Source organism: Nothobranchius furzeri, chromosome 4 (genome assembly GCF_043380555.1).
Source record: "Nothobranchius furzeri strain GRZ-AD chromosome 4, NfurGRZ-RIMD1, whole genome shotgun sequence".
Classification (NCBI taxonomy): domain Eukaryota; kingdom Metazoa; phylum Chordata; class Actinopteri; order Cyprinodontiformes; family Nothobranchiidae; genus Nothobranchius; species Nothobranchius furzeri.
The window spans coordinates 16,573,698-16,600,075 of record NC_091744.1 but is presented as its reverse complement, the minus strand read 5'-3'; the positions used below and the strand labels follow the sequence as shown (position 1 = coordinate 16,600,075).

The following is a 26,378-nucleotide window of genomic DNA, read 5'->3' as shown; positions in this document are numbered from 1 at the left end:
AGAGGAGGTAGGAACGTACCGGGACAATTTTCTTTTTACATCTGGGGATCTTGTTATGTACTTGGATTTTGGAGAAACTCAGCAGTAAAAAGGAAACCCAAGTTTTAGTCCTTTATACATAAACACTTAAACGTACATGATTTAATGTTTCATGAGTTCAACTTTTATTCATTCTCATTTCCTACATATGCTGTGGGACAGGCAGATTAAGCTAACATGCATATGTTTGCATGTGTGGAAGAAGAAACTCACCCATGGGGAGAATCCAGAAACCATGCAAAAATAAAACACCCAGCTGGGTATTGAACTTGCAACCTTCTTGCTGCTAGGCAACAAATTTACTGACTGACCCAAAGAGCTGTCCTCAGGAAGTTTTATGCAGACGGCCAGGCCTGTAGGTAGCAGAATATATTAAAACTTAACTCAGCTGTAACAGTCCACTTGTAACTTGCAGTATTGTTTGTAAGTGAAGATGCAAAAAGTGATCATGGGAATCATCTACATTGTGTTTATTGGTTATACAGATGTGGCCACATGACAAAAAATTTCAAATTAAACATTTAAAAGAGACAAAGTGTAGTTTTTACCATTAATTTCTGGAAATATCCATTGAAAAGTTGTTGAAAATGAATAAAATGATGTCCAGATGTTAAAAAATATTGGCGGTTTTGTAACATATAACCATAAAAATCGGGTCAAAAGTATACAGGGTGCAGGACTGACGTCTTTTGGGAATGCCATATAAGATGCCATGTTCACTTCTGGCCGGCTCGGGGTCCTGCACCAGTCGATGACGTCACATTAGATGATTGGCTGGATGTATGTCTCATGGAAGTTATGTTACAACATTCAAAAACATTTAGGCAGTAAGAAACACAAATGTAATGACAATAATTGCTAAACTATTTCCAAACCTTATGGGGCCATTTGTAAGACCCCGAGCAGATCCAGAATCTGCAACACCAGAAAACTACAATCAGCATTGCATTCTCTCGATGGAATTAACTGAAGGATCATCAGAGTCTGAGGAATCAGGCTAAGGTTGCATGCTTTATGCCCCACAGGTAACAAGGTTTACCATAACATTTATTAAACTAGAGACACTCACGGTGATTTGGTGTAAAACAACCCTGAAACGTACGTACTGCCCCCTAGCTCCAGGAAACTACACACTGACACTTTAAAGTAGAAATGTTCTCCCAAAAGTGTCAACCATTCAAAGATACTGCAGTAAATGTTTTTTAGCTTCAGCCATGATGCTGTAGAGAATCCTTCAATCCTGCAGGTCATCAGTTTTGCCTAGAAGGTGATTTGCTACAAGCTGAACTCTCTTCAGGATTTGTACACCTCCACAACCTTAAGGTGGTCTAGAAAGATATCTACTGACCCCTCCCATTCAGGAAGTAAACTTTCATAGCTTTTACCCTCTGATTGTGGCTCACGGTCCGTCAGAGCCAGTACCTTACATCTCCAGAACACTTCCACTTCTGACCAAACTGGCATATCTGTCAGTCTAAATTCTGTTAGTATGTGTGAATATTTGGCACATAATGTTTACCATCTTTTTCTTTTATTTGACAATTGTGACTTTCATGTGTGTTTCGGTCTAGGTAAATGTGTAAAAGCACCAAGTCACCAAAAAAATAAAAACCCTTTTTGGACAAATGTGGCCGTAAAACTGATTCTGATTCCAAAATAATTGGCACCGGGACAAAAGTTCCTTTGGTAATGAGTGATATTCTGGCTGTGTAGGCTACCCGTTAAATATGGTAGGGAGGCTTTTCCTTCTCATTATTAGAAAGAGCAGTACATGCCCCTGTACAACTTGCTGCTGTTTGTTGCTTTTGTGACACCTAAATGTTTTATATCAGCAAACAAATTTCAGTATTGCACAAAGATAACCAGAGTATTTACTATTTGTAATATTAAAATAACGATTTCATGTATGTGATTCAAATCAACTTGGCTATTTGTGAAGTAAGTGAAAAGTAAATGAGAACAGCACTTTGTGTTTATTTGGGTTAGATTTGTCTTGTGATCTGAAATTTTAATGTGATTTTTAAAAACTGCAAAGTGAGAAAATCTATGAGGGAGACACATTTTGGGGTAAAGTGGCAGTGTATGGATGTCTTGGGCTTCTCACAGGTCTGTGGCCCCTCATTCTCACTATTGAACACTCCTATAGAGAAACTTTATAAACACAAGTGTGAGTACACACACAGGGGCTCACATGGTGCTCTCACACGTATGGACTTGGGCTGTGGTTGGCACTAAACACACTATAAATTATTACGGTGTGCTTTTCAGTAAAAATTGTAGCTGTTAAAATGTTTGTTATTTATCTCAGTAACAGCATAAAAGTTTTTGTCTCAGCATCTTTTTACAACTTCAAAAAAACTCATTCACATGCTTTGATTCCACATCTTGCTTGAAGCTAAACTATCACAAAAAATTAAAACACATTCATGCTTAGGCTCCGCCCTCAGTGGGGGGGGGGGGGGGGGGGCAAAGTGTGGTCCAAGCTTGCTGTTGGGCTGGCACTGGGCTACCCCGGAACCCCCTTCCTCTAGAACCGCCCCTGCCCTCCTAACAAAACGGTTGACTTCTTCTGCATGTTTCCTGACTTGAAGACATTTACCGGCACATTTAACAAAATGCAAACCCTCTGAAAAAACTGGTCTAATCATCACCAGTTAGATGTTTCCACTCTGACCTCTTGAGATATAATGAGCCAAATTTTTGTGGAGTTTCATTTGGCTCACTTGCTGCTGCAGCAACTGTCAGTACTCGCTGTCATATTTGTGACATTGTGTTTAGTCTGTAACAACGCTTATGTGTGATCATTAACATCCACAGGAATACCAGGACCCAAAGTTCCCCAGCAGAAAGTTTTATTATAACGAGATGACCACAGTTTTTCAGTTCGGCTGTCAGCAGTCTCACTGCTGTAGTCCCTGGTGGTTTTATGTGAGCCAAAAATGTGGATTTGTTGGGGGGGTAAGGGGAATGCAGATTTTCCACAGCACTGATTAAAACTTCAGATCAGATCTCCACTCCGATGAGGAAACACCATGCAGCACGCTATTAACGCCTACAACAGACAGACTCTGAACAGGTGTTTTAACTCATAGAAGATTTATTGTGTCACAACAACACAGATTAAAATATCTAGCTCTGCAGCGCATAGCTTCGTCCCCCTGTGGAGGAGACTGGTGAGTATTATTTGACACCCCTGTGCACGGGTGTGCTGGTTGTCATCAGCTGTAATTGGGACTCCCTGGCTGCGTTTCCACTCCTCCTCTCAGCCATTCCCCTTCTCATTCCAGTTCATCTCATTCATCTCACACTCAGTCTGTCTCGTGGAACTCCGACAAGACTTTTCTGCTCCACATAATGATTTCATGCTTTCTTTTTACTCGGGATCTGCCAACAAGTTGTGTTCAAACGCTGGTAGACGGAGCACTGACACACACACAGAGAGACGCATCCCCGCTCTTATCAGCTGAGGATGGGTATCTAGGCCAAATACTATTATCTGTGTGTGGTAGGCGCCCATTCGGTGTGTTTCCATGGTGACCATCTCATAACCTTATATACGAGGAAGTGTTATATCCCATGCCATCATCGGAACCACACAATAGGATTACAGATCAATAATCTGGATCAATCACTGTGATTCCCATGGCAACCACCTCTGGGCACAACATGGTGGAGAGCTCACACACACACACACACACACACACACACACACACACACACACACACACACACACACACACACACACACACACACACACACACACACACACACACACATTGCATTAAAGCTCTAACTCCCAAACATTCTGGGTCCCCTTTTGTTGCATTTCAAACTCTGTTCATGGTTCCAGATAACAAATACCTTTCCACAACCTTCGGTGAGTTGGTAGTGCAAAACTCTACATCAAAGTGCTACATGAGGGAGATCAATGCCAGAGAAATTCTTGTAAACCGGCTATTTGAATGGAATAGCTTAACACTATTAACACATATTCTAAACTAATAGAATATCTGTTGTTCTATTGCTAATAGCTGCTAATAGCTGTTCTATTCTTGTTGAGTCAGAGGTTGCCCAGCCTGAGCCTGGCTCTGCTTCTGCAGGAGGTTTCTTCCTAGAAAGGAATGTTTTCTCTCCACTGTCGCCCTTTGCCACGTGCTGTCTCATGATTGATTTATTCCCAGTTGAATTTGCTGGTCTAAAGTGTACCAGAGATCAATGTAGTTGTGAATAAACTTGTTCTGGGTGATAATTATACTCATTCCAGTATCTCAATATACATTTGTTATTCTTGGAAATACACAATGTAAAAAACATTCCTTAAACATTCAGCAGTAGCTCAGGTGGTAGGGCGGGTTGCCTCATGATCGGAGGGTCATGGGTTCGATTCCAGCTCCCGCCAGGGGTGTCCTGCTGTTGTGTCCTTGGGCAAGACACTTCACTCAACTTGCCTGTGTTAGTGGTGGTCAGAGGGGCCGACAGCGCCAAATGGCAGCCTCGCCTCTGTCAGACCTCCCCAGGGCGGCTGTGGCTACAAGTAGCTTACCATCACTAGCAGTGTGTGAATGTGAGTGTGTGAAAGCGTCTTTGGGTGTCTAGAAAAGCCCTATATAAGTTCAATGCATTTTTATTATTATTATTATTATAACCATCCATCCATTTTTGGCTGCTCATCTGGGGTCGGGTCGTGGGGGCAGCAGTCTAAGAAGGGAGGCCAAGATTTCCTTCTCCCTGGCCACTTGGGCCAGCTCCTTCAGGGGAAGGAGACATAGTCCCTCCAGTGTCCTCCAGTGTGTTCTGGGTCTTCCTTTAAGTCTTCCCCCGGTTGGACGTGACCAGAAAACCTCATCAGAGAGGCATTCAGGAGGCATCCTAACTAGATGCCCAAGCCACCTCATCTGGCTCCTCTCAGTTCAAAGATACTTTATTAATCCCAGAGGGAAATTACAGTAAATGTGGAGAAGCAGCGGGTTTACTCCGAGCCCCTCCCAGATGCAGGACTACAGGATTTGTATTTGAGCTGCTGATATGCTAAAACACAGAACAAAAGCAGCCTACGAAACGTGAACATCTGAAAGAAGAAGAAAGAATTTTTTATATAGAGCCTCTCAAGATAAATATTATGAGGCACATCACAAGGACAAAAAATAAAAATAAAAACAATAAATATAAATAGAAATATATAAAAGCTCATCATCACCAAGCATCATAAAAAAGGAAAATTCAAAAATTTTGAATGAAAAATGAGGACAAAAATAAAGAAAAATATCACATAGGATCCCGAGGAATTGGTAAAGATAGCAGTCTGACAAGAAGGTAGTGGGGAAGAATCAACAGAAGGTCAAAGATAAACATAAATTTCTTTACTAACATTTATTCAAAAAATGTAATTATAAAAATGTTAGTTGAACATTGTAAAGAGTATCCCACAATGAGCATCTTTGCAATAATCTGATTTTAGGTAAAGCAAAACTTTAGATGCATCTATCAACAAAGTGATAAAATGTGAGTCTCTCAAAATAAAGATTATGTAACCGGATACCAACATCACCGCCTGATTTCACCTCAGCATTTCCACGATTCATCAAATATCTGAGTCTTTGTTTTCATTATGTGGAGGAATCTTACATACCCAACTGGAACATTCCTGTTCTCCAGTCTCCATTCACACACACACACACACACACACACACACACACACACACACAAACACACGCACGCACGCACGCGCGCACACACACACACACACACAGTTCTATGCAGATACACAATCGGTTCCTGCCAGCATTTTTCCTCAAACACACTGCGTTCATCACAGAGGTGGGTTTAGGAGATGGTCAGCAGAGAAGCATCTTTTCTGACAATCAGCAGAGGAGTGAAGTTGCTAAGCAACCTTTGGCCTTGATGATGGTAAATGATGTCATGCTTAACAGATGAAACAAGCAGACGACAGGTACGCACATGCAAACATGTGCAGAGCAAACCTCACAGGATGTCAGGAATAATGAGTGTTTTTGACAGTAATCTGGGTTAAAGTAGTATGTTTAATCTTCTCTAATGGTCTCACTGATCTCTGAGTCCATTAAAGGTGACCTTAAATTCACAGAGAGGGAGAGAGAAAGCACAGATTGTTTGTAGAAAATACATCTGGTACTCTTTTGTTTCTCAGGGTTCCTTCAGCCCTAAACTGAACTCCAGCCCTCCGCCTGCTCACACACACACACACACACACACACACACACACACACACACACACACACACACACACACACACACACACACACACACACACACACACACAGTGAAGCTTATTTCTGTCTGCTCCTAGGAAGAGGAGGAGGTAGTGACATGTGGAACGTTATTTGGAGGCTGAGGCTTATAACAGAACGTTTCTATTGCTAATCTTCTCTCTGCTGGTGTTTTAAGTTGCAGGACCTAGAGCGCCACACAGTGCCCTTCCTGTGTCATTGCACATTTCCAAGCGGGAGGTTTCCCTTTAATTATTAAAGATTAAAAACGAAAGCTCACACAGAGCTGAGGTGTTGCTTTGAGGCCGATGAATTTCACAGAATCAGAAAATAATCTGGTGTTGCAGGTAATATCTATGTGCCAAACACAGTTAATATGTGACATTTACATAATGTTAAAGAATTTTTAAAAATACTATTTCTGCATTGATGTGGCAGTTAAATGAAAAATACACACATAAAAAATATCTATACCATTGTAACGTCCTGCAATGGTCCGTTTTTAGGCACTGTTTGACCATCCAACATCTTGGAAAGGAGACACGAGTCTGCACGTGTTCCCTTTAAATCAGCCTGCCTTCCTCCCACCAGCTGTAGCTCAGAGCCTGCAGCTCTGACAGAGATAGTGAAATCATAACAATAACATGCTCTCCTCAAGGTCCCTCACAGTGCACCCTCTTATCTAAGACTCCTTGCTTACAGAAGAAAGAAGATTTAAAATTAAATATGAACTTCTAAAATTTACAAGCTAAACAATCAGTAAATAAATGTTTGTTTATTGCTATTTATAATAATTATAAAATAATGAGATGTTTCATTAATCTGTGCTCAATGATATATGTTTCAGCATGTTTACTTGACCAGGTCATAACATTTGCACTCACACAAGAACAAGTAAGGTAAAGGTGAGTCCATGACACATAAATAGCCTTTACCCCAGATCAGAGCATCCGGTGTCAAAGGTGGTGTCAAGGGCGTGTGTTTCTGAGAATCTTGGTAATATCCCTCAAACTTGTCAACCTCTGGTTGGCTACACGATCATAACATGAGAACATTAAAACCAGATCACTCTGGTGATTCACCAGTTCTAGAGAAGCTTCAGACCGGCCACCTGGAGCAACACCTCTTTAACCATCAAAGCTTTTGACACCTCGTCAAAACCGTTTTGCACCTGCGAAGCTGATGAAGCAAACGGTTCCTGTAGAACAAAGCTGATATTGTTTAGACTCCTTAAGAGTCCCAGACGCGCGGTTCCATCCGTCTGTCGTGACCCGAGACATCTCTAGACTGAAGGGTTGGTGCCACGGTATTCTACAGCCCTCCAGTGCCAAAGGTCATCCGACCTCTCTGACCTTCAGATCCACCAAGATGGTCTCTGAAAACGGGTAATGTAGACACACAGATAGTGTCTGATGTGGTTTTTGATAATAATCAGCTCATAGCTTAACGCAAACCAAATTCTTTTACATCCAGAACGCAGCTCTCCGAGATACAGAGGCTCTGACCAACATTGCATTCACACATAGCTTTCATACATCACATCTAGTTCCATCCATCACAGTAAATGTTAGTTAATTAGTCATGTTTTAATCGTTGGTAAAATAAATTCTTACTTTTATAAACCTGACCGTTTTCTGAATCAAAACGAAGTGTGTACAATCCCCTAATAAATAAAGAATCCTATAATCTTCTGATTAAAGCACAATAAAGACCAGGCAGGGTGATATTCTATATTTAGATAGAGTATCACAGCTTATTGGTCATAAGTAGAGGTAATATATATATTGAGCTCTTAAAGCACTCAATTTACCAAACCCTACACCATTTTTTACCTCAGAATCATGGCCTATTGAAATAAAATTAACATTTGTGATTAAAGATGTAAAACTTCATGAGTAAACGTAATAAAATCCATAAAGAAAATCAGTTAGTGTAGACATCTGCAGGCTGTGGCATTTGTATGGACTTTTGGATGAATAGTAATACAGTCATGAATAAGGTAAAATAAATAAATATGTGTAAACAATAAAATTTATAAATTACATCAATAAAATTATTGGCTGAATCTATGAACGATAACTTGACTTTATGATGTGCTAGTGTCACAGGCTTTTTTAAACCAAGCATTTCCCCATCTATTTTCCATTGGCAGCTAATGTAGGAAATTAGGGTGGAAAACTATATTTATTAAATTATTAACTTGAGGAATATGAGTGTTGTTTATGACCAATCTACGTCTCTTGAAGGCCTCTCAGAAACGCTGGTCCTAATCTGTTTCAATCATTTGAGAAATATCTCCAAACTGCAAAGGGTGGTGCCAAAACATGAACTTGAACTGATTAGCCATGCTTTTATCTCCTCTTGTCTAGATCCGTGGTAACCAACCTTTTTTCACATAGACCCCCTTTCCTGTGTCCACGACAAGCCAGGGCCCCACAACCCCAACTCCTACCCACATGCACACAATTAAGTGAATAATTACTAACATTATACAGGGTTATGCCTCTTACAGAGTTTTGATTGTATTCTTGGATGTCTTTTCTGGATTTTATACAAGCAATTTTTACTGGTCACTTGACGGCCTCAGCACACACAACATTTTGAGGACACCCTTGGGGGGTTACAGACCCCTGGTTGGGAGCCGCTGATCTAGATTACTGTAACACACTGTTCATGTGTTTTAACAAGCAAGCCCTTGACCGCCTTCAGTTGGTCCAGAACTCTGCAGCAAAATTACCAACAGGAGTAATCAGAAGAGCTCACATCCCTCCTATTCTAATGCCTCTGCACTGGTTACCCATTAACTTCAGTTTATTTCAGAATCCTGACTGTAACTTTCAGGGCTCTACATGGTCAAGCGCCTCTTTGTATTACTGAAATATTAAAGCCTTATGCTCCAACCCGAGTCCTCGGGTCCACAAACCAGAACCTTCTGACAGTGGGTCTAAACCTGGCGATCTGTGACCCCCACTTCTTTGAAGAATTTAAAATTTTATGATCAAATCTTAATCCAAATATTGCTATAATCTAATATTTATATATAAAGTTCCATCTCTACTATATGCCAATATCCATTTAACTGTAAAACACATCTAAAAGCCATACTTAGATCAAAGAGCTGCGTGGAATGGTTTGATAAACAAATCTAAACATATAGTTACATTAAAATGTAATATAGCCAGTACTGAAGCCATCCTATTATTTTAATCTGTCCTCTCCAGTTTTAACACTTTAACATCCACACAATAAAAAAGCAATGACTTTTCTGCTTAGATTTTATTCATTTGGAGCAATAGGGCTTAAAATGTTACATTCGGTATGAAATCATTTAAGAAAAAAAATGTAAATTGGTTTTCAGACCGTTGGGATTGGTGGCAAATATTTTATATTTTAATGCAGAATCTGATCAAATACTTTGAATTTTCTAAGATTCAAGAATAAAGCAAGGTCATTGAAATATGTTCAGTTCAATTATGTAGTGGTAAAAACTGGTTTTACAAGTTCATTATTTACATTTCATCTCGGAGCCCAAACTGACAGATTCACGTCATTTATATTTTGAGCAGTCTTTTTTTTTAATTGTTATATTTTCAAAGCCTTAGGACCTTTCTAATTAGCTTAGTCAGACTAGAGGTGACATCAAAACAAACCACAATCACACTTAAATGAATGAAAGCCAGTAAGGATGTTTTTACAGTCATTTTAATGAAAGAAGAAAAATAAATGAAGAAAATGAGGAACTTGTCATTAGTAAGAACACCTGCTCTTTAATTTGTCACATTTCCAGCAGATTTTATGTACATAACATTCACACATTAATAGGACCGTTAATTCACATTAGGAACAGAAATGTGAAAACCCATTTGTCTTTATTAAATAGACCTCCTCAATTTACACTATCCAGTGTGCCAACATGTAACGACGCACTTTAAGAACTAAACTAGGCATTTTGGAGGTTTTAGCTCATTAATATTAACACAAACTTCTCATTTTTCTCCCAAACAGCAACTAAAATGTGTTTTAATGATAAAATTAGTTGGTAAAGCTTTAATCTTGCATGAAGTGCGTCAATGATTTTCCCCAGCCCTCCTGACCCATAAAAAATTACAACCTACACTCATAAGGACAAAAATAAAATAAAATAGACACATTTTCCTATTTGAAAATTATTACAAATAACCAAGAGCTCTAATTTTCAGCAAACATGCTAAAACTTGCAAAATGGCTAGTAGAGTCCTTCAAAAAACAAAGCCAATAATGACTGTGTCAGCGATGATAGTTGAATACTTAAGCCTTGAAACGCAACACTGGTGTGATTCACTCCGAGCAGAAATGATACAAAAGCATCTGTATTTACAAACTAATCAAAGCCAAAGGAAGAGTCATTCTTCCTCCACAAGAAGCAATCATATCCCTGAGTACGGTGTTTGTTATTCCTTATCAATTAAACTGATTGCTGCGTAATCATTTCTCTACGAGTCCTTAGCTCGCCTCTTGGCTGATTAAAACAGTGCTTCAGAGTCACTCTGGAGATGTTTGTGAGCCCCATCGGCTAACATTAAAAGTCCCCGGCAGAGATTTCAGGCACAGCGGAAGCCTGTGTCCGTCTGTAGCGCAGCAGCAACGAGACTCCGATTACCAGTGAGGCTGATCCTGTCAGACAATCAACAGTTTCCTCAAAGGGCTAACGGAAAAATAAACGTTAGCTTTTAGTTAATCATCTCATTTGGAGCTATGAAGGTGACGATATTTGGAAATCAAGCCTGTGGAGTCTCTTCTTCCTCTTCTTTCTCCTTTTCCTCCACTCCTTTGTCTTTGCTCTTCTTGTGTTTCTTCTTCTTCTTGTGTTTGCTCTTGTGCTGCTTGGACTCTCCTTTGTCCTGGCTGCTGTGTTTCTTGTGCTTCTTGTGTCTTTTATGCTTCTTGTGTTTCTTCTTCTTCTTGTCGGCAGCGGTGGTGGTGGCTGAGCCGCTGTGGTTGCTCGCTGACGGGCTGTGGGAGGGTTGGTTGAGAGACGGACTCTGGCTGCTGCTCCGCCCTCTCTCCGGCTCCGAGCCCTCTCCTTCACTGTAGTCGGGCACGAACGCCGCCTCATCGGTCTCACGCGTCAGGTCAGAGCACAGCCGCTGCCTCTTGGGCTCTGGGCCACGACTTTCCTCCCGCCCTCCACCTACCCTTCCTTCAGCTCCTCTCTCCTCCTTCCCAGTCACTCCTCGCCCCTCGTCTCTTCCTCGTCTCTCCTCTTTTGCTGCAGATCTCTTCTCCTCTTTCGACCCTCTAGGCTCATCCCTCACAATTTTTGACTTGACTGGTTTGTCTGAATCTGTCTGTGCAGCCCTGCCACTCTTCCCCTCCTCTTTCAGTGCTTTACCTGTCTTCTCCTCCCTCGAAGCTTCTCGGGCTTCGCTTTTGATAGGTTTGAGGGCTTTGCGGTGGCCCTCTCTCCCATGGCACTGATGAAGCACTGGTGAGGGTTCCTTGATGGGTGCTGGAAGATCTTCCTCCTGCACATCCTCATCATCTTCCCTCTCCCACTTGGAGCGTGGAGGGGGTTGAATGAGGGGCTCCTCTCTAGCAGGACTAAAACTTGGGCTGCGATCACGTCTCCTCACAGGGCTGGATGGAGGTGTATCTGAAGACACACTCTTCTGGTCTTTCTCAGAGTCTGGCTTCTTCTGTTGAGTTGACCTGTTGATGAGGAGAAAATGTTTTAGGTGAAGATTACTGCTTTCGAGGACTCGTATAATTGTAAATAGGACCTGGCACCGTTGCTCATCTTTTAGCAACATTAGCTGATATGCAACATTATGGATGCTACAGCCACTGGAAAAAACAAAAATAATTTATTATGAAAATTTTGATTGATCAATTAATGCTGAATTTTAAGATGGAAAGAAAAATAACTATTGTTATACAGGTCCTTGTCAAAAAATGTGCATGTTGTGATAAAGTTCATTATTGTCTGTAATGTACTGATGAACATTAGACTTTCATATATATTAGATTGATCACACACAACTGAAGTAGTTAAAGCCTCTTATTGTTTCTAATATTGATGATTTTGGCATACAGCTCATGAAAACCCAAAATTCCTATCTAAAAAAATTAGCTTATTTCATCCGACCAATAAAAGAAAAGTGTTTTTAATACAAAAAAGTCAACCTTCTAATAATTATGTTCAGTTATGCACTCAGTACTTGGTCAGGAATCCTTTTGCAGAAATGACTGCTTCAGTCCAGCGTGGCATGGAGGCATTCAGCCTGTGGCACTGCTGAGGTGTTATGGAGGCCCAGGATGCTTCGATAGCGGCCTTAAGCTCATCCAGATTTTTGGATCTTGCGTCTCTCAACTTTCTCTTCACAATCTCCCACAGATTCTCTACGGGGTTCAGGTCAGGAGAGTTGGCAGGCCAGTTGAACACAGTAATACCATGGTCAGTAAACCATTTACCAGTGGTGTTGGCACTGTGAGCAGGCGCCAGGTTGTGCTGAAAAATGAAATCTTCATCTCCATAAAGCTTTTCAGCAGATGGAAGCATGAAGTGCTCCAAAATCTCCTGATAGCTAGCTGCATTGACCCTGCCCTTGATACAACACAGTAGACCAACACCAGCAGCTGACATGACACCCCAGACCATCACTGACTGTGGGTACTTGACACTGGACTTCAGGCGTTTTGGCATTTCCCTCTGCCCAGTCTTCCTCCAGACTCTGGCACCTTGATTTCCGAATGACATGCAAAATTTGCTTTCATCTGAAAAAAGTACTTTGGACCACTGAGCAACAGTCCAGTGCTGCTTCTCTGTAGCCCAGGTCAGGCGCTTCTGCCGCCGTTTCTGGTTCAAAAGTGGCTTGACCTGGGGAATGCGGCACCTGTAGCCCATTTCCTGCACACGCCTGTACACGGTGGCTCTGGATGTTTCTACTCCAGACTCAGTCCACTGCTTCCGCAGGTCCCCCAAGGTCTGGAATCGGTCCTTCTCCACAATCTTCCTCAGGGTCCGGTCACCTCTTCTCGTTGTGCAGCGTTTTCTGTCACACTTTTTCCTTCCCACTGAGGTGCCTTGATACAGCACTCTGGGAACAGCCCATTTGTTCAGAAATTTCTTTGTGTCTTACCCTCTTGCTTGAGGGTGTCAGTGATGGCCTTCTGGACAGCAGTCAGGTTGGCAGTCTTACCCATGATTGCTGTTTTGAGTAATGAACCAGGCTGAGAGTTTTTAAAAGCGTTAGGAATCTTTTGCAGGTGTTTAGAGTTACAGTGGGGCAAAAAAGTATTTAGTCAGCCACCGATTGTGCAAGTTCTCCCACTTAAAATGATGACAGAGGTCAGTAATTTACATCATAGGTACACTTCAAATGTGAGAGACAGAATGTGAAAAAAAATCCATGAATTCACATGGCAGGATTTTTAAATAATTTATTTGTAAATCAGGGTGGAAAATAAGTATTTGGTCAATAACAAAAATTCAACTCAATACTTTGTAACATAACCTTTGTTGGCAATAACAGGTCAAACGATTACTATAGGTCTTTACCAGGTTTGCGCACACAGTAGCTGGTATTTTGGCCCATTCCTCCATGCAGATCTTCTCGAGAGCAGTGATGTTTTGGGGCTATCGCCGAGCAACACAGACTTTCAACTCCCTCCACAGATTTTCTATGGGGTTGAGGTCTGGAGACTGGCTAGGCCACTCCAGGACTTTCAAATGCTTCTTACGGAGCCACTCCTTTGTTGCCCGGGCGGTGTGTTTGGGATCATTGTCATGTTGGAAGACCCAGCCACGTTTCATCTTCAAACCTCTCACTGATGGAAGGATGTTTTGGCTCAAAATCTCACGATACATGGCCCCATTCATTCTGTCCTTAACACGGATCAGTCGTCCTGTCCCCTTAGCAGAAAAACAGCCCCAAAGCATGATGTTCCCACCCCCATGCTTCACAGTAGGTATGGTATTCTTGGGATGCAACTCAGTACTCTTCTTCCTCCAAACACGACGAGTTGAGTTTATACCAAAACGTTCTACTTTGGTTTCATCTGACCACATGACATTCTCCCAGTCCTCTGCTGTATCATCCATGTGCTCTCTGGCAAACTTCAGATGGGCCTAGGCATGCACTGGCTTCAGCAGCAGAACACGTCTGGCACTGCAGGATTTGATTCCCTGCCGTTGTAGTGTGTTACTGATGGTGACCTTTGTTACTGTGGTCCCAGCTCTCTGCAGGTCATTCACCAGGTCCCCACGTGTGGTTCTGGGATTCTTGCTCACCGTTCTCATGATCATTTTGACCCCACGGGATGAGATCTTGCGTGGAGCCCCAGATCGAGGGAGATTATCAGTGGTCTTGTATGTCTTCCATTTTCTGATAATTGCTCCCACAGTTGATTTTTTCACACCAAGCTGCTTGCCTATTGTAGATTCACTCTTCCCAGTCTGGTGCAGGTCTACAATTCTTTTCCTGGTGTCCTTCGAAAGCTCTTTGGTCTTGGCCATAGTAGAGTTTGGAGTCTGACTATTTGAGGCTGTGGACAGGTGTCTTTTATACAGATAATGAGTTCAAACAGGTGCCATTACTACAGGTAACGAGTGGAGGACAGAAAAGATTCTTAAAGAAGACGTTACAGGTTGGTGAGAGCCAGAGATTTTCCTTGTTTGAAGTGACCAAATACTTATTTTCCACCCTGGTTTACAAATAAATTCTTTAAAAATCCTGCCATGTGAATTCATGGATTTTTTTTTTCACATTCTGTCTCTCACAGTTGAAGTGTACCTATGATGTAAATTACTGACCTCTGTCATCATTTTAAGTGGGAGAACTTGCACAGTCGGTGGCTGACTAAATACTTTTTTGCCCCACTGTAGTTGATTCAGATGATTAGGTTAATAGCTCGTTTAGAGAACATTTCCATGATATGATAATTTTTTTAGATAGGACTGTTGGGTTTTTATGAGCTGTATGCCAAAATCATCAATATTAGAAACAATAAAAGGCTTGAACTACTTCAGTTGTGTGTAATGAATCTAATATATATGAAAGTCTAATGCTTATCAGTGCATTAGACAATAATTAACTTTATCACAATATGCTAATTTTTTGAGAATGACCTGTAAAAAAGTTGGTTATCCATCCCTGCATGCAACCATCTTCATCCGCTTATCCATGGGTCATTGATCACACCCAATTTTTTTAAAGCTGTCAACAGTGTTTACTAAAAATAAAAAGCAAATGTTTTAGATTATCCATAGAAATAACCTTATTCCCTTTTTCTATGATGTTAATGGAAGTTTGACTCACGCAATCAAAAAGGCCCAAGTGGCATGTTCCAAAGCAGACATTTAAAATTAACACTTACTTGGAGCTCGCCGTATGGCTCGGCAGGGCCTTACGGCCGATCTTGGGTTTGCTCTTCGCAGTCGCCTCCTGACCATTGTTACCCCCTGAAAGAGGAAAAAACGTTTAATTAATACTTAATTAAAGGGCAGATGATAAAAATCAATCATCCGTTGCAGCACTTATCCTGAGCTTTTAATTACCTTCTTTTTGAGCAGCAGATGGTTTTTCTCCTGGGAGGGAACTCTTCTCTATTTTGTCCTTGGACTCACTTCTGGGAAATGAAGGAATATAATTACCCTTTTTAGCAACGGTGTTTACAGACAGAACGGCGGTAATATGAAGGGTTTAGGTCATAGATATGGAAAGCTAAAAAGCAGCAGAATATAAAGATAATAACCTGTCAGACTTGGCAGATACACTTGGTTTCTCTTGTTCTGCCTGTTTTTTGGAGATGGCAGATTTCTCTCCGATCGTCATTTTATCCAAAGATATGGACCTTCCTCCCCGGCTTCCACCATTAGAGCTTTTTCGTCCTGTCTTTAACTTTTCTCCCTCTGTGTCTTTGTCCACTGCTGCTTTCTGTGAGCCTGAAGAGACTTTGTCCTTTTCCTTGTTGGGGCCCAAATCCTTGTCTCTATCCAAACCAGAAGGCCTGTCTCGCTCTCTGTTCTTCTCTTTGTCTGAGCCACGGTGTCTTTCTCCAGCGCTGCTTGGTCTGTCTCTGGAGGCTCCCCTTTCAGCAGATGTTGATCGTTCCTTCCTTCCAGCCCCCTCTGTAGTGGCCCTAAGTCTGTCTCCTTCAAAGACTTTTACAGCAGTGGAGCTTGTTTTGTCGAGACCCGACTGTTTTCGATCAGCAGGTGGTGTCTCTGTACTGCCTCTTCTCCCCAAGTCTCTGTTCAGCTTTATTCTTCTTAATGGTTTCTGTCCAAAACAAGTTTTTATTTTTTACATGTTTATATAATTTTTTTTACTGATTTCCTAATAGCAACATATTTTTGAGGACCAAGGTGATGCTTACCTGAACGTCCAACTGAGGTCGAATGGCTCCTCGATCCAGGTCCCCTCGGCCCAGATCGGCCCCTGGTAGGGAGAGTCTAGGCCTGTCTGAAGGGTGTGGGAGTCTGTGGAATGGGGGCTGATGGATGTGTGAGTAAAAGGCAGTCTCAAGTCCTCCTCCCAATCCATCTATTCTCCTTAGCTTGTCAGGGGGAGGTCCAAGTAAACTGTGACCCTCCTCTCCAAATTTCCTCCAACTATCTATTGGGAATGGAGGTCTGGGAATTAGAGGCGGTCTGCTGGGATGAGGAAGGAGACCAGCACTCTTTGACAGATCTCTTCTATCCTGTACATCGTGCCCGGGGCGAGTGCCATCGTGAAGAGCAACACGGAGTAAAGGCAGATTTTGGGAGGACTTTGGAGGGGTCTTCGCAGGCAGGGGCCGTACCGTGGAGCTTTTACTCTTCTCCTTATTAGGTACAGCTGAGTTTGAGGCATCGTCTGGTTTGGTTTTAATGGACTTTAATGGTTTAGTGACAGATGAGATTGAAGAGTCTTTTTTGTTGGTCAACACAATATCTCCAGATGTTTTCTTGACTTTGTCACTCTTAGCCTTCATCCCCTCTGTCTTGACTTTAGTTTTTACCTTTAGACCTTTTTCTTTCTTAGTTTTATCCAACTGGTTCTTTGACATTACCTTGGTTACAGGTTTACTGGGTGTAGCAGTACCTTTAGCCACTGGGGCTTTAGTACCCGGAGCAACACCTGAAGGCTTTGAAGTGATGGGAGGCGTTTTACTGAGTGATGATAATTCATCCATTGGTTCATCTCTGACAGGTGTGGCATCCCCTCTGTCGAGTGACTGAGATAATTCTGGTTCCTCTCCAGACTTTCGCTTTCTGATTTTCTTTGTCTTCAACATTTTAGTACCAGACTTTGTCCCTGATGCAGCAGAAGGGAGACGATGAGGTGGGCCACCTCTCTCCTCCTTCCCTCGTCTTCCTCTGCCTTGGGGAGAGCAATCCCTAGACGATGACGATATTTTTCCTCGTTCCCGGTCTCGGCTTCCATGAGCTTTGTGATGCAGGTTGTCATAGTCTTTGTAATACTTGTTGTACCAGTCTGTGTACTCCTTCTCCCATTGTCGATATCGCTCTCTTCCCCAACGCTCAGGTCCTCCAGGACTTGCTCCCTTTAGGTCAAATGGCACCAAGTCCCGAGGAGGTGGCTTTCGTCCGCCAGGGCTATGGCTTCGATAGCCACCAGGAGAACGTGATCTTGACCTGTAGGGTCTGACACCTTCTGCACCATCCCATCCAGCTCCACGATAGGAGACAGGAGATCGTGGTGACCCCGAGCGCCGGTGGCCATAAGACCTTGAGCGAGAGCGGGATCTTGATCGTGAACGTCCATAATTGCGTCCACTGCGTCTAGAATAAGGGGAGCGACCATAAGAGCGACCATAAGAGCGGCCATGGGAGCGAGAACGAGATCGACTCAGAGAAAAACCGTAAGACCCAGATCTTGATCTAGGCCTGGATCTTGATCTAGACCGGCTGAACGGTGAGCGGCTGAACGGTGAGCGGCTGAATGGTGAGCGACTATATGACCGGGACCTAGAAAAGAAAAAAAAATAAAAATTAGTGCGCTGACAAACAAGAAGGCAGAGGCAAATTTAAATCAGCAATACTATAAATTATTCTGGAATATCTGAACCACCACTGTTAAATTTGATTCCCCATAACACACAAATGGAGCCTTTTTTACTTTCTATAAACTTTTCTTGTGTCTGCTCCTTTGCAATGTGCTTTGAGCCTAAATACATATTAGCATTAAAATCACCTGGAATAAGATCGTCTCGGTCTCTTTGGTGGATTTCTGTATTGAATCAGCTCTTCATGGAAGTTTTTAGTGAATTCTTCCAATTTGGATGAAACTCTGAATAAAGAGACAACACAAAAAATGGTCACTTATTTTTTCCATTAGAAACATGTTAACATACTAAGGTATGTTCAAATCACCAAAGCGTATTTAAGACAAACTCACTTGTTCTGTCGGTGGTGCCTTTGTGTGAGAAAATCCTCTTCCGAAAGAGGCGGCTGTGATAAAGGTGGTAAAGGAACAAGAGGGGGTTGGACACTAGGGGGGACCCAGGAAGGGTTGAGCCCTGGAGGTCCAGGGCCATAGACAGGCTGAGGCTGGAAACTGATGGCAGGTGGGGGAATAAGACCCGGTCCAGAGCCGTATGGAGGAGGGTAGTGCTGGGGAGGGGGCAGGTACAGGGTAGATGGGTAGACTTGAGGGACTGGTACAGGAGGTGGAGCTGCCTGCATGTGACTGGAGGGATGGTCTCCTCTACTTCTGTACCTGATACACATAAACATATATATAAACAGTAATATAAAGCGTGAGGCCGACATAAACAGATGGCAAATTTAAGTAGATCATGTTTGTGTGTGATTTTTACCAGTGTCTATTCCTTCCTCTGTGGGGCTGGTTAGGCATCGTCTGGTGACCTATTAGAGTAGTCACACAGCTTGTTAGTTTTTTTCATAAGCCCTTTTTACAAGTCAGCGTAATCTTACTGCAACGGCATGTCTTATAAGTGCTCCGTGCTGGCATGGCAATGCGAGAATTTTACAGCATTCGTTCTACCTCGCTTGGAAGTAATATTGCGGTAATTGTCTGCCCTATAAACGGCGATTGTGCCTTGGCACAACAGAGGGAGATGTCATGATCACGTGGAGTTACTGCCAAGCTACGGACGGCAACTATGTTGAAAGTAAAAGTAAACACAAACAATAAGTTTCGCTTTTGTAAACAGAAGCAGCTGAAATGATAAACTGAAGCAATGCAGTGCTTCATGAGCTTCACTCTATTAGAGATGGAACTCAGATCACCAGAGACTGCATGGGAACTGTGGGAAACAGACACCTTTGGGAGCGGCTTCCATTGCAATGAAAAGCAAGTTATGTCCAAGATAAACGGAAGTCTGCAGCAGTGCAAAGACTGACCACTTATAAACGAGCTATGGCTCCCTGATGCTGCCACTGCATTGCAGCAAACTGACTGCATTGTTCTGTAAAAACTGCTAGTCTCGCATTTGATCTTTAGTAAGTTAAGCCTCTGACCTGATGGGTGACTTGGTCTTGCAGCTGGCAGGTGGTTAATGACCGGTAAACTGTAGCTCTGTAGACAAGAGGTTAGAACACTAGTTACATTCAGAGAAGCTGAAGACTTTTTTTGTTAAGAGCTGTAAATTAAAGTTAAAGCTACTAGTATACTAGATGAGCCTACTTGTGGTGGATTTTCTGGCAGTCCAGGAGAGTAATGCCTCACAGGTGGTTCTGCCTCAGCCTCTCTGAGGAGCACATTTAGACAAATTAAAGTCCTCAATCCCATTTCTTTCTTCTCATTTGAATAAAAATAAACCAGTGAGTTTTGACTACTTACCCTAATGGGGGTGGGTCACTGTGAATGCTTGAATGCACAGGAGAATGACTGTCAGCAACAGGTTCAGGAACTGGTGAAGCCTGGCCTTCATCTTCAGCAGCATGAGGTGGACTAGGAGTTGCAGGAGGAGTGGCAGATGCAGCAGTAGAAGATGCAGGGGGTGGGACTTCTGCTTTAGGGGGTGTTGAGGGTGCACTTGTTGGAAGAGGGTTAGAAACATTAGCCAGAAGGGGGTCCTGCTGTCTTGAGTGTAGAGGTCTGGCTAATTGTAGGCGAGGTGGAGGGGGGACTGGAGGCTGGATCTGTTTGCGTCCCTGCTTGGTGTATCCGGTCTCGTTTTTGAAGTTGTTAACAGCCTACAGGACAAACGGGAGTTTAAGGATCAGTTGAAATATATGTAGCCTCAAAACAAAATCCACATTAAAATGCAAGTATTGAAAGACTACCTGTCGGAGAAACTTGTTAGCAATGAGATTATCAGGTGAAACGTCCGACTGTTTGCATGTGAAGCAGATGTGCTCCTCTGAGTCCAACAAGAAAGTTCTGATACCTGGAAACAGACAAACCACCTTGTATGTCAGACAGGAACTTCTCAAAACATTTTCCTTGGATCTTGAATTATCTACGAGTGGAATATCACATGGTACTCCATGAGCTATCGATCAGAAACATTCTCTTGGGTCATTAGACACATATACCTCTAAATCAAATGCAAAAATCCCCTTTAAAAGTTAGTAACTCACAGTCATCACAGTAACTGTTTCCACAGCAGGGTATGACCACAGCATCGGTCATCAGGTTATTGCAGATCGGACACAAGAGCTCATCTGGGATCGGATCAGCCTCATCCTCGGACGACGACTGCTCATGAGGGACAAATGGAGGGCGCTCCTTCTTCCCTTGAGCATATGCCTCTCTATTGAGAGTGGAATCTTTTTAGTTTCAGGGGTAAAGCTATATTAACTCATTTGTTCTTTATGAAATATAAACACAATTGTCCATTGTGCTATACATATACAACACACTGAAACATTCAGCTGACACATACGCATCAATGGCAGGTATGGCATATTCTCCGGTGCTCGTCAACATGGCTCCCTTTGCTCCTGGCTCCACTTTCACCATGAAGCTCTGTGGTATGCCCTTACTGGTTTTAACTGGCTTGGGACCGTCAACACTTTTGTCCTCCGCCTGAAATTTCAGAAACCAAAACAATATTGCTGAACTCTTAAGAGGAAGAACAAAAAACATGTGTTGTTGCAATAATTAAACAAGACAGAATATTACCAAAATTAGGGGGCAATGCCGAATGTGGTGACCGGTCTTTCTGCATCGATAGCAGGTATAATTAGCTGGAGGGGGTCCGACTGCCTTTTTTGAGTAACTAAAAGGACAAAGTAAATGAGATAACTCTATCCAAACATTCTGTCAGTTAGATTCATTAGTTTGAGGTGCAAAATAGATAAATAAGGAGCGTTACTAACTGGATGGGATCATATTCATGATTTGACTGAGTCATCATGGCTTTAATCTTGTCTTCTTCAGAGGCATCTGCATCAACCAGGTTTGCAGTCTATAAAGCAAAGTGGAATGAGTCAAAAAATATGTAGAAAAGGAAATGATGAGGGGGAAACAGACGTTTCTTTATGTAGGGAAGTGGTCTTAAGGAAGTGTAGTAACCATAACCAAAGAGTACCTTGGCAAGCTGGGCGAGAGTCAAAGAAGGAGAAGAATCCGTCTGCAGGAGAATCAGAGTATATGAATGAAAAACATGTTTAACATGTTTATTTAACATATTTATTGGAAGACGAGCCCAGTTTCCAACATCTGAGTCGAGTCCACTTTAGTCTTCGTAACATATTAGGACCATTGTTTCACACTTGAGTGATCAAAGTAACAGGCAGAGAAATTAGTTTTTACCTCAAACGTGATTATAACATTAGGTTTAGCTTCCTGTTGGCTGTTATTACCCAAAAATCTAGAGGGAGCTATTAAAAATCCATAACTTGTGTATTTTAAATAAAACCTGTGATTTATAAGTAGTCCACATTAAAGGCTCTTCTATTCTTTTAAAAGGTGCCAACACATAAAAACACAGGTTTCCTGCTCTTCAATTTGCACCACTTAAGCCCCCCCCCCCCTCCCTACCTCCCCCAATAAATACAGTACAATGAAATTAATTTAACATAGAACAGGTATCCTACATACCACCTCTCCAACTATGTGGTCATAATAGCAAATCCTAAAAGTAGATTACTAACAGATTAAATTTCCTTTTGCAGGTTAGGGATTTAGTTTTGCACCAAAACTTTAAACGTGGCTAGAATGACCATTTCAAGTCAATTATTTGATTTACATTACTAGCACACCACTTTGTTAGCTACCTAAATAAACAGTCAAAAAAATTAATAAATGGCTGGGAAGTCCCAAACCTTTCAGCTGTCAACCTAAAAAATAACATATTGACACCAACCAGCCGTAGTTCAAAGTTTGCTAATCAGCCAATGAACTTTGTTCTTCTTTGATCACAATAGTTTTAGTCTTGTGATAATAATGATTAAAAACAGGCTTTTTGTAGTATTTTTTTATCTAACAAAGCTTCTGGAAATCATCTCAGGACCCCACAATAGGCGTTTCCCGGTCAGCGAAAAGTGAGCAACCACCTAGAAGTCATTGCCAGCTGCCTTTCTTAACAAAGAGTTTTTACAAAGTCACATTTGTAAAGCTGGTCAGTAGTTAATGTCTACTTCTAAGCAGAAAGAAACACCCGATATTCTACTCTGGTAATTCTAAAGCTGTGCTGCCACATTATTTAATCATAATAGTTTTGTAAGTAAATATGCTAATAAGGCAGAGCCCATTCAAATCCAAAGGACTTGGAGAAAACACCAGTTATTGCAGTATGCTGTGGAGGGAACACACAGGGACCTGGTGCAAGCAGTTCTGACACTGAACCACTGAACAACTTTATTAATAAGGTTCTGGAGCTTGCAGCTTACAGGACACACTACACCAGAACTGCAGTAACCATTAAAGGCCTTCCTTTTACTGTTTATGTGTCTTAATAATTGTGATAGTGTCACAACATCACAGGTAAAAGCTGAATCGCAGCATGTTATCAAAATGTTTCTACTGGTCTCCCAAACCACACTTGTACAATTACATTTTGGACCGGTTGTGGATTGTTCGTAAATAAAGCACCGGGAATCTGAAAAAGGGTCAAATACTGATAGGGCTTACGATTAATGAGCAGTCCATAACAAAACATATACTGTATGGTATTGTACAAGACAAAACTGACATTGATAAGTGTTACTCAACAACACATCTGAGAATAATTTATGTTTAGCAGGTAAAACCTCAGTCAAAATTCCGAGTAAGTAAATAAAACAAGCTGGTAGAATTACTCCACTCACAACTTTAGTCTTGTAAATGAAATCAAATTAATTACAATCAACTTTCATCCCTTTGGGTTCTTAAACCAGATATTTTCACAGAAAACAATCCACAGTCAATTATCAATACAAAAAGACCATGTTTCCTTTTCACAAATACCTTTAAAAACATTTGCTTGATTTGAATCAGGCTACAAAACCATTTCAATATGAAATACAGTCATGATTAATAATTCGTCAGTAACTTGTGACGTGGCAACAATTCAACACTTATGTCATTTCAATGCATTAGGAAGGTTGTCTGGTCTGAGTTTCCCCCTTTACTCGTGTGAAAGAAATGCACTTTAATTAGAGCGTTATAAAACAGTCATAACACCATGGGTTTTTGCAAAAAGATTAACAAACTGTGTTAACTGCCCTGACTTTAGCAGACATCAAATAACACAGATGTTGAGATCAACACAAATTTAGAAAACACAAAATGAACAGAAAATACAACTTGATTTTTGTCAACAGAATGTTCTTGAGAAAGGTGCCAGATAGAGTGAGATAGAGAGAGGTGAGGAGGAGGTGGTGAGTGTGTTGTTTTTGGGTTGTTTTTACATACGGGTCTAGAAGATCCAACCATAGCTGTTTCAGAACGATCTCTGTAAAAACAATGACAAATATGATTGCCCAATACCAGGACCTGGGATTTATTAGTCATCGAAAGGACATTGCTATAAGGACACTACCAATACTGGGTAATAATGTTTTAGAGTGAGCATACTCACACAATGAACGTCCTGCTAGCAGGTTTCACTCCTCCAATTGGAGTACGGCGGACGATGACAGATGAATGTTTTGGAATGTGTGCTTCATCATCTGTGTATTCTACAAAATTCCACAAAACAATAAGTCAGAACTGGACAGAGCAAACAAAATTCAAATACAGAACAACTTGATAAAACTTAAGTTGCGAAACTGACAACCATGGCATGTCTTCTGTATGTTGTGCTTTGGTCTGCTACAGACAACTTATACTCTAACTGAATGATAAAGGTATGCAGAAATTCTTTACTTAATTGCAGGTGTGAAATCTAAATACTGCTAAAACCTTTATTATTCCCATCACCGTCATTTACACAACAAACGCTGGTTGATGGGCACAACACTAAACATTGTGTAATAATGTGTGACGTCAGAAGTACCTTCTCGAGTCTGCGCATTGGTGATCTGCAGGTCACAGTCTGTAGCCTTGAGCCTCTCCCGGGCCATAATCTGCTTCTTAAGCTCACCGAGGGTGATATGCAGCCCATCGAAAGTGACTGTGTTGTAGTCCAGTATGGAAGAAAATTTATAGTGAACACACGACATTTTTATAGCTCTGAGTACTCAAAGTCAGACAAAATGTGTTGTTTTCCCCTAAAGAACACAGGTCTGTTATTAGGAAATTAAACAGCGTCAACACTGGACACAGTCTAAATACGGTAACTTTAATTGGTAACGTTATGTTCGATGAAACACTTGACAAAGTAAAATACTAAAATAGAAAAAGGTTCAGCTTGCAGATGACGACACAGTTAAGAAAAACGAACGAGCCGAGGCCAAAGCGCCATTTTGGAGGCACCGTGTACCTCGACAGTCCTTCACAGTCCCATAGCACACGTCAGTGTGCGAGCAAATCCAAAAGTGTCCATGCAGCGACGTGTTTTATTACACGTTAACGAGGTCAAGTCCCTGATGAATAGTCCTTGATGGAAAGAAAGCCTGAAACGGCCTGCCGCAAGCTGCGGGCCTATGGGATTCCCGACAGTCCTTATGGCTTCCTTCTGTTACTGTTCTTTTAGGCAAACAGGCCCCACAAAAAGTCCCGAACGAGTCCAAGGTTGGTATTACTGCTGCCAGACCTAAACTATTCTTTCAAAAATCGCAACGTCTCCCGTGTAAAATGCTAATGCAGAAAACGCTTTAACACTCGCCTCGCGGCTCACACACACGAACGAGCTAACAATAGCTAACGTCTAGCGAAGCTGAGCTAACAGTAATACCACAGCCCGATGACCAAATCCACCCGGTTACACAGTCAGAGGAAGAATCCACTTATCCCATTAATTATTTTCCCGCACAAAAAAAGAAGTTATCCGAATTAGTATTTGGGGTTTAATCCATAAAATCCATTTCGGTGGTCCACGACACTTCTTCTTCTCGCTGTTTCATCAAAATGGCGTTGGACGGAACCGGATGTAGTTGGGCTCATCCCAAGACTCGTAGTGGCCAGCCGCCATCTTGGATCGGTCTCCAATCGCCCCGGTAAATATTTTTTCTACTGAGGAAGATTTTTATTTAGCTTACTTAATTATAGTTATATTTGAATTATCATATGTCTGATTTTGTGGTAAGCATACTTAAATATTTTCTTTTAGTTATGTAAAAACCTTCCTGAATAGAAAAATATTTACCGGTGGTGAATGGAGACCCATCCAAGATGGCGGCCACTACGGCAGCTGTAATTGGCAGCACCAGCCCACGGGGAATCTTCTACATTTGATGTCTGTGGTTACGTCCAATCACTTGCATAGGGAGCCTAAGTCTCCTCCTATTCTGGTTGGCTCATGGGTCCCCGGAAGAAAGCAAATGAATGCAAGTCAATGGTTGGGGCCAAAAGCCCTGGAGCTATAAAACTATTTTCTAATCTGCTTTGCCTTACGCACTGAATCACACATATATTGTACTTCAATTTAAATAAAATGAAATGGTGTGAGTTTCAACCATGCCTTTCAGGTACTTTGAGATTTGTTAGCTTGTAAAAATTCATAATTTAAACAACTACAAATCAGACATTGCATATATGATGTCGCCGCAAAATCTCTTTTCCCCCTGTGCAGTTGCTACTTACCACATGGCCAGATTTATAGTGGTCTTCCCCATG

The 26,378-nt window shown here is 41.8% G+C and overlaps 1 protein-coding gene across 2 annotated transcripts; it reads right to left on the bottom strand.

Moving 5' to 3' along the window:
* Positions 1 to 10,285: 10,285 nt before the first annotated feature.
* LOC107388603 (E3 ubiquitin-protein ligase RBBP6) lies at positions 10,286 to 25,053 on the bottom strand. Of its 2 annotated transcripts, none has more exons than XM_015964172.3 (20): positions 24,658 to 25,053; positions 24,241 to 24,340; positions 24,075 to 24,114; positions 21,769 to 21,810; positions 21,557 to 21,645; positions 21,360 to 21,456; positions 21,121 to 21,263; positions 20,816 to 20,988; positions 20,519 to 20,622; positions 20,073 to 20,428; positions 19,917 to 19,980; positions 19,751 to 19,808; positions 19,087 to 19,135; positions 18,666 to 18,986; positions 18,462 to 18,557; positions 16,642 to 18,235; positions 16,018 to 16,544; positions 15,821 to 15,891; positions 15,640 to 15,724; positions 10,286 to 11,973 (listed from the first exon to the last, which is right to left on the bottom strand). In XM_015964172.3, the coding sequence occupies exons 1-20, from the start codon at positions 24,821 to 24,823 to the stop codon at positions 11,043 to 11,045; spliced, it is 5,106 nt and encodes a 1,701-aa protein (XP_015819658.1). In that variant the 5' UTR covers positions 24,824 to 25,053; the 3' UTR covers positions 10,286 to 11,042. The 2 variants fall into 2 exon arrangements, with proteins under 2 accessions (XP_015819658.1, XP_015819669.1); XM_015964183.3 differs by having other exon boundaries at positions 15,821 to 15,888.
* Positions 25,054 to 26,378: the final 1,325 nt, after the last annotated feature.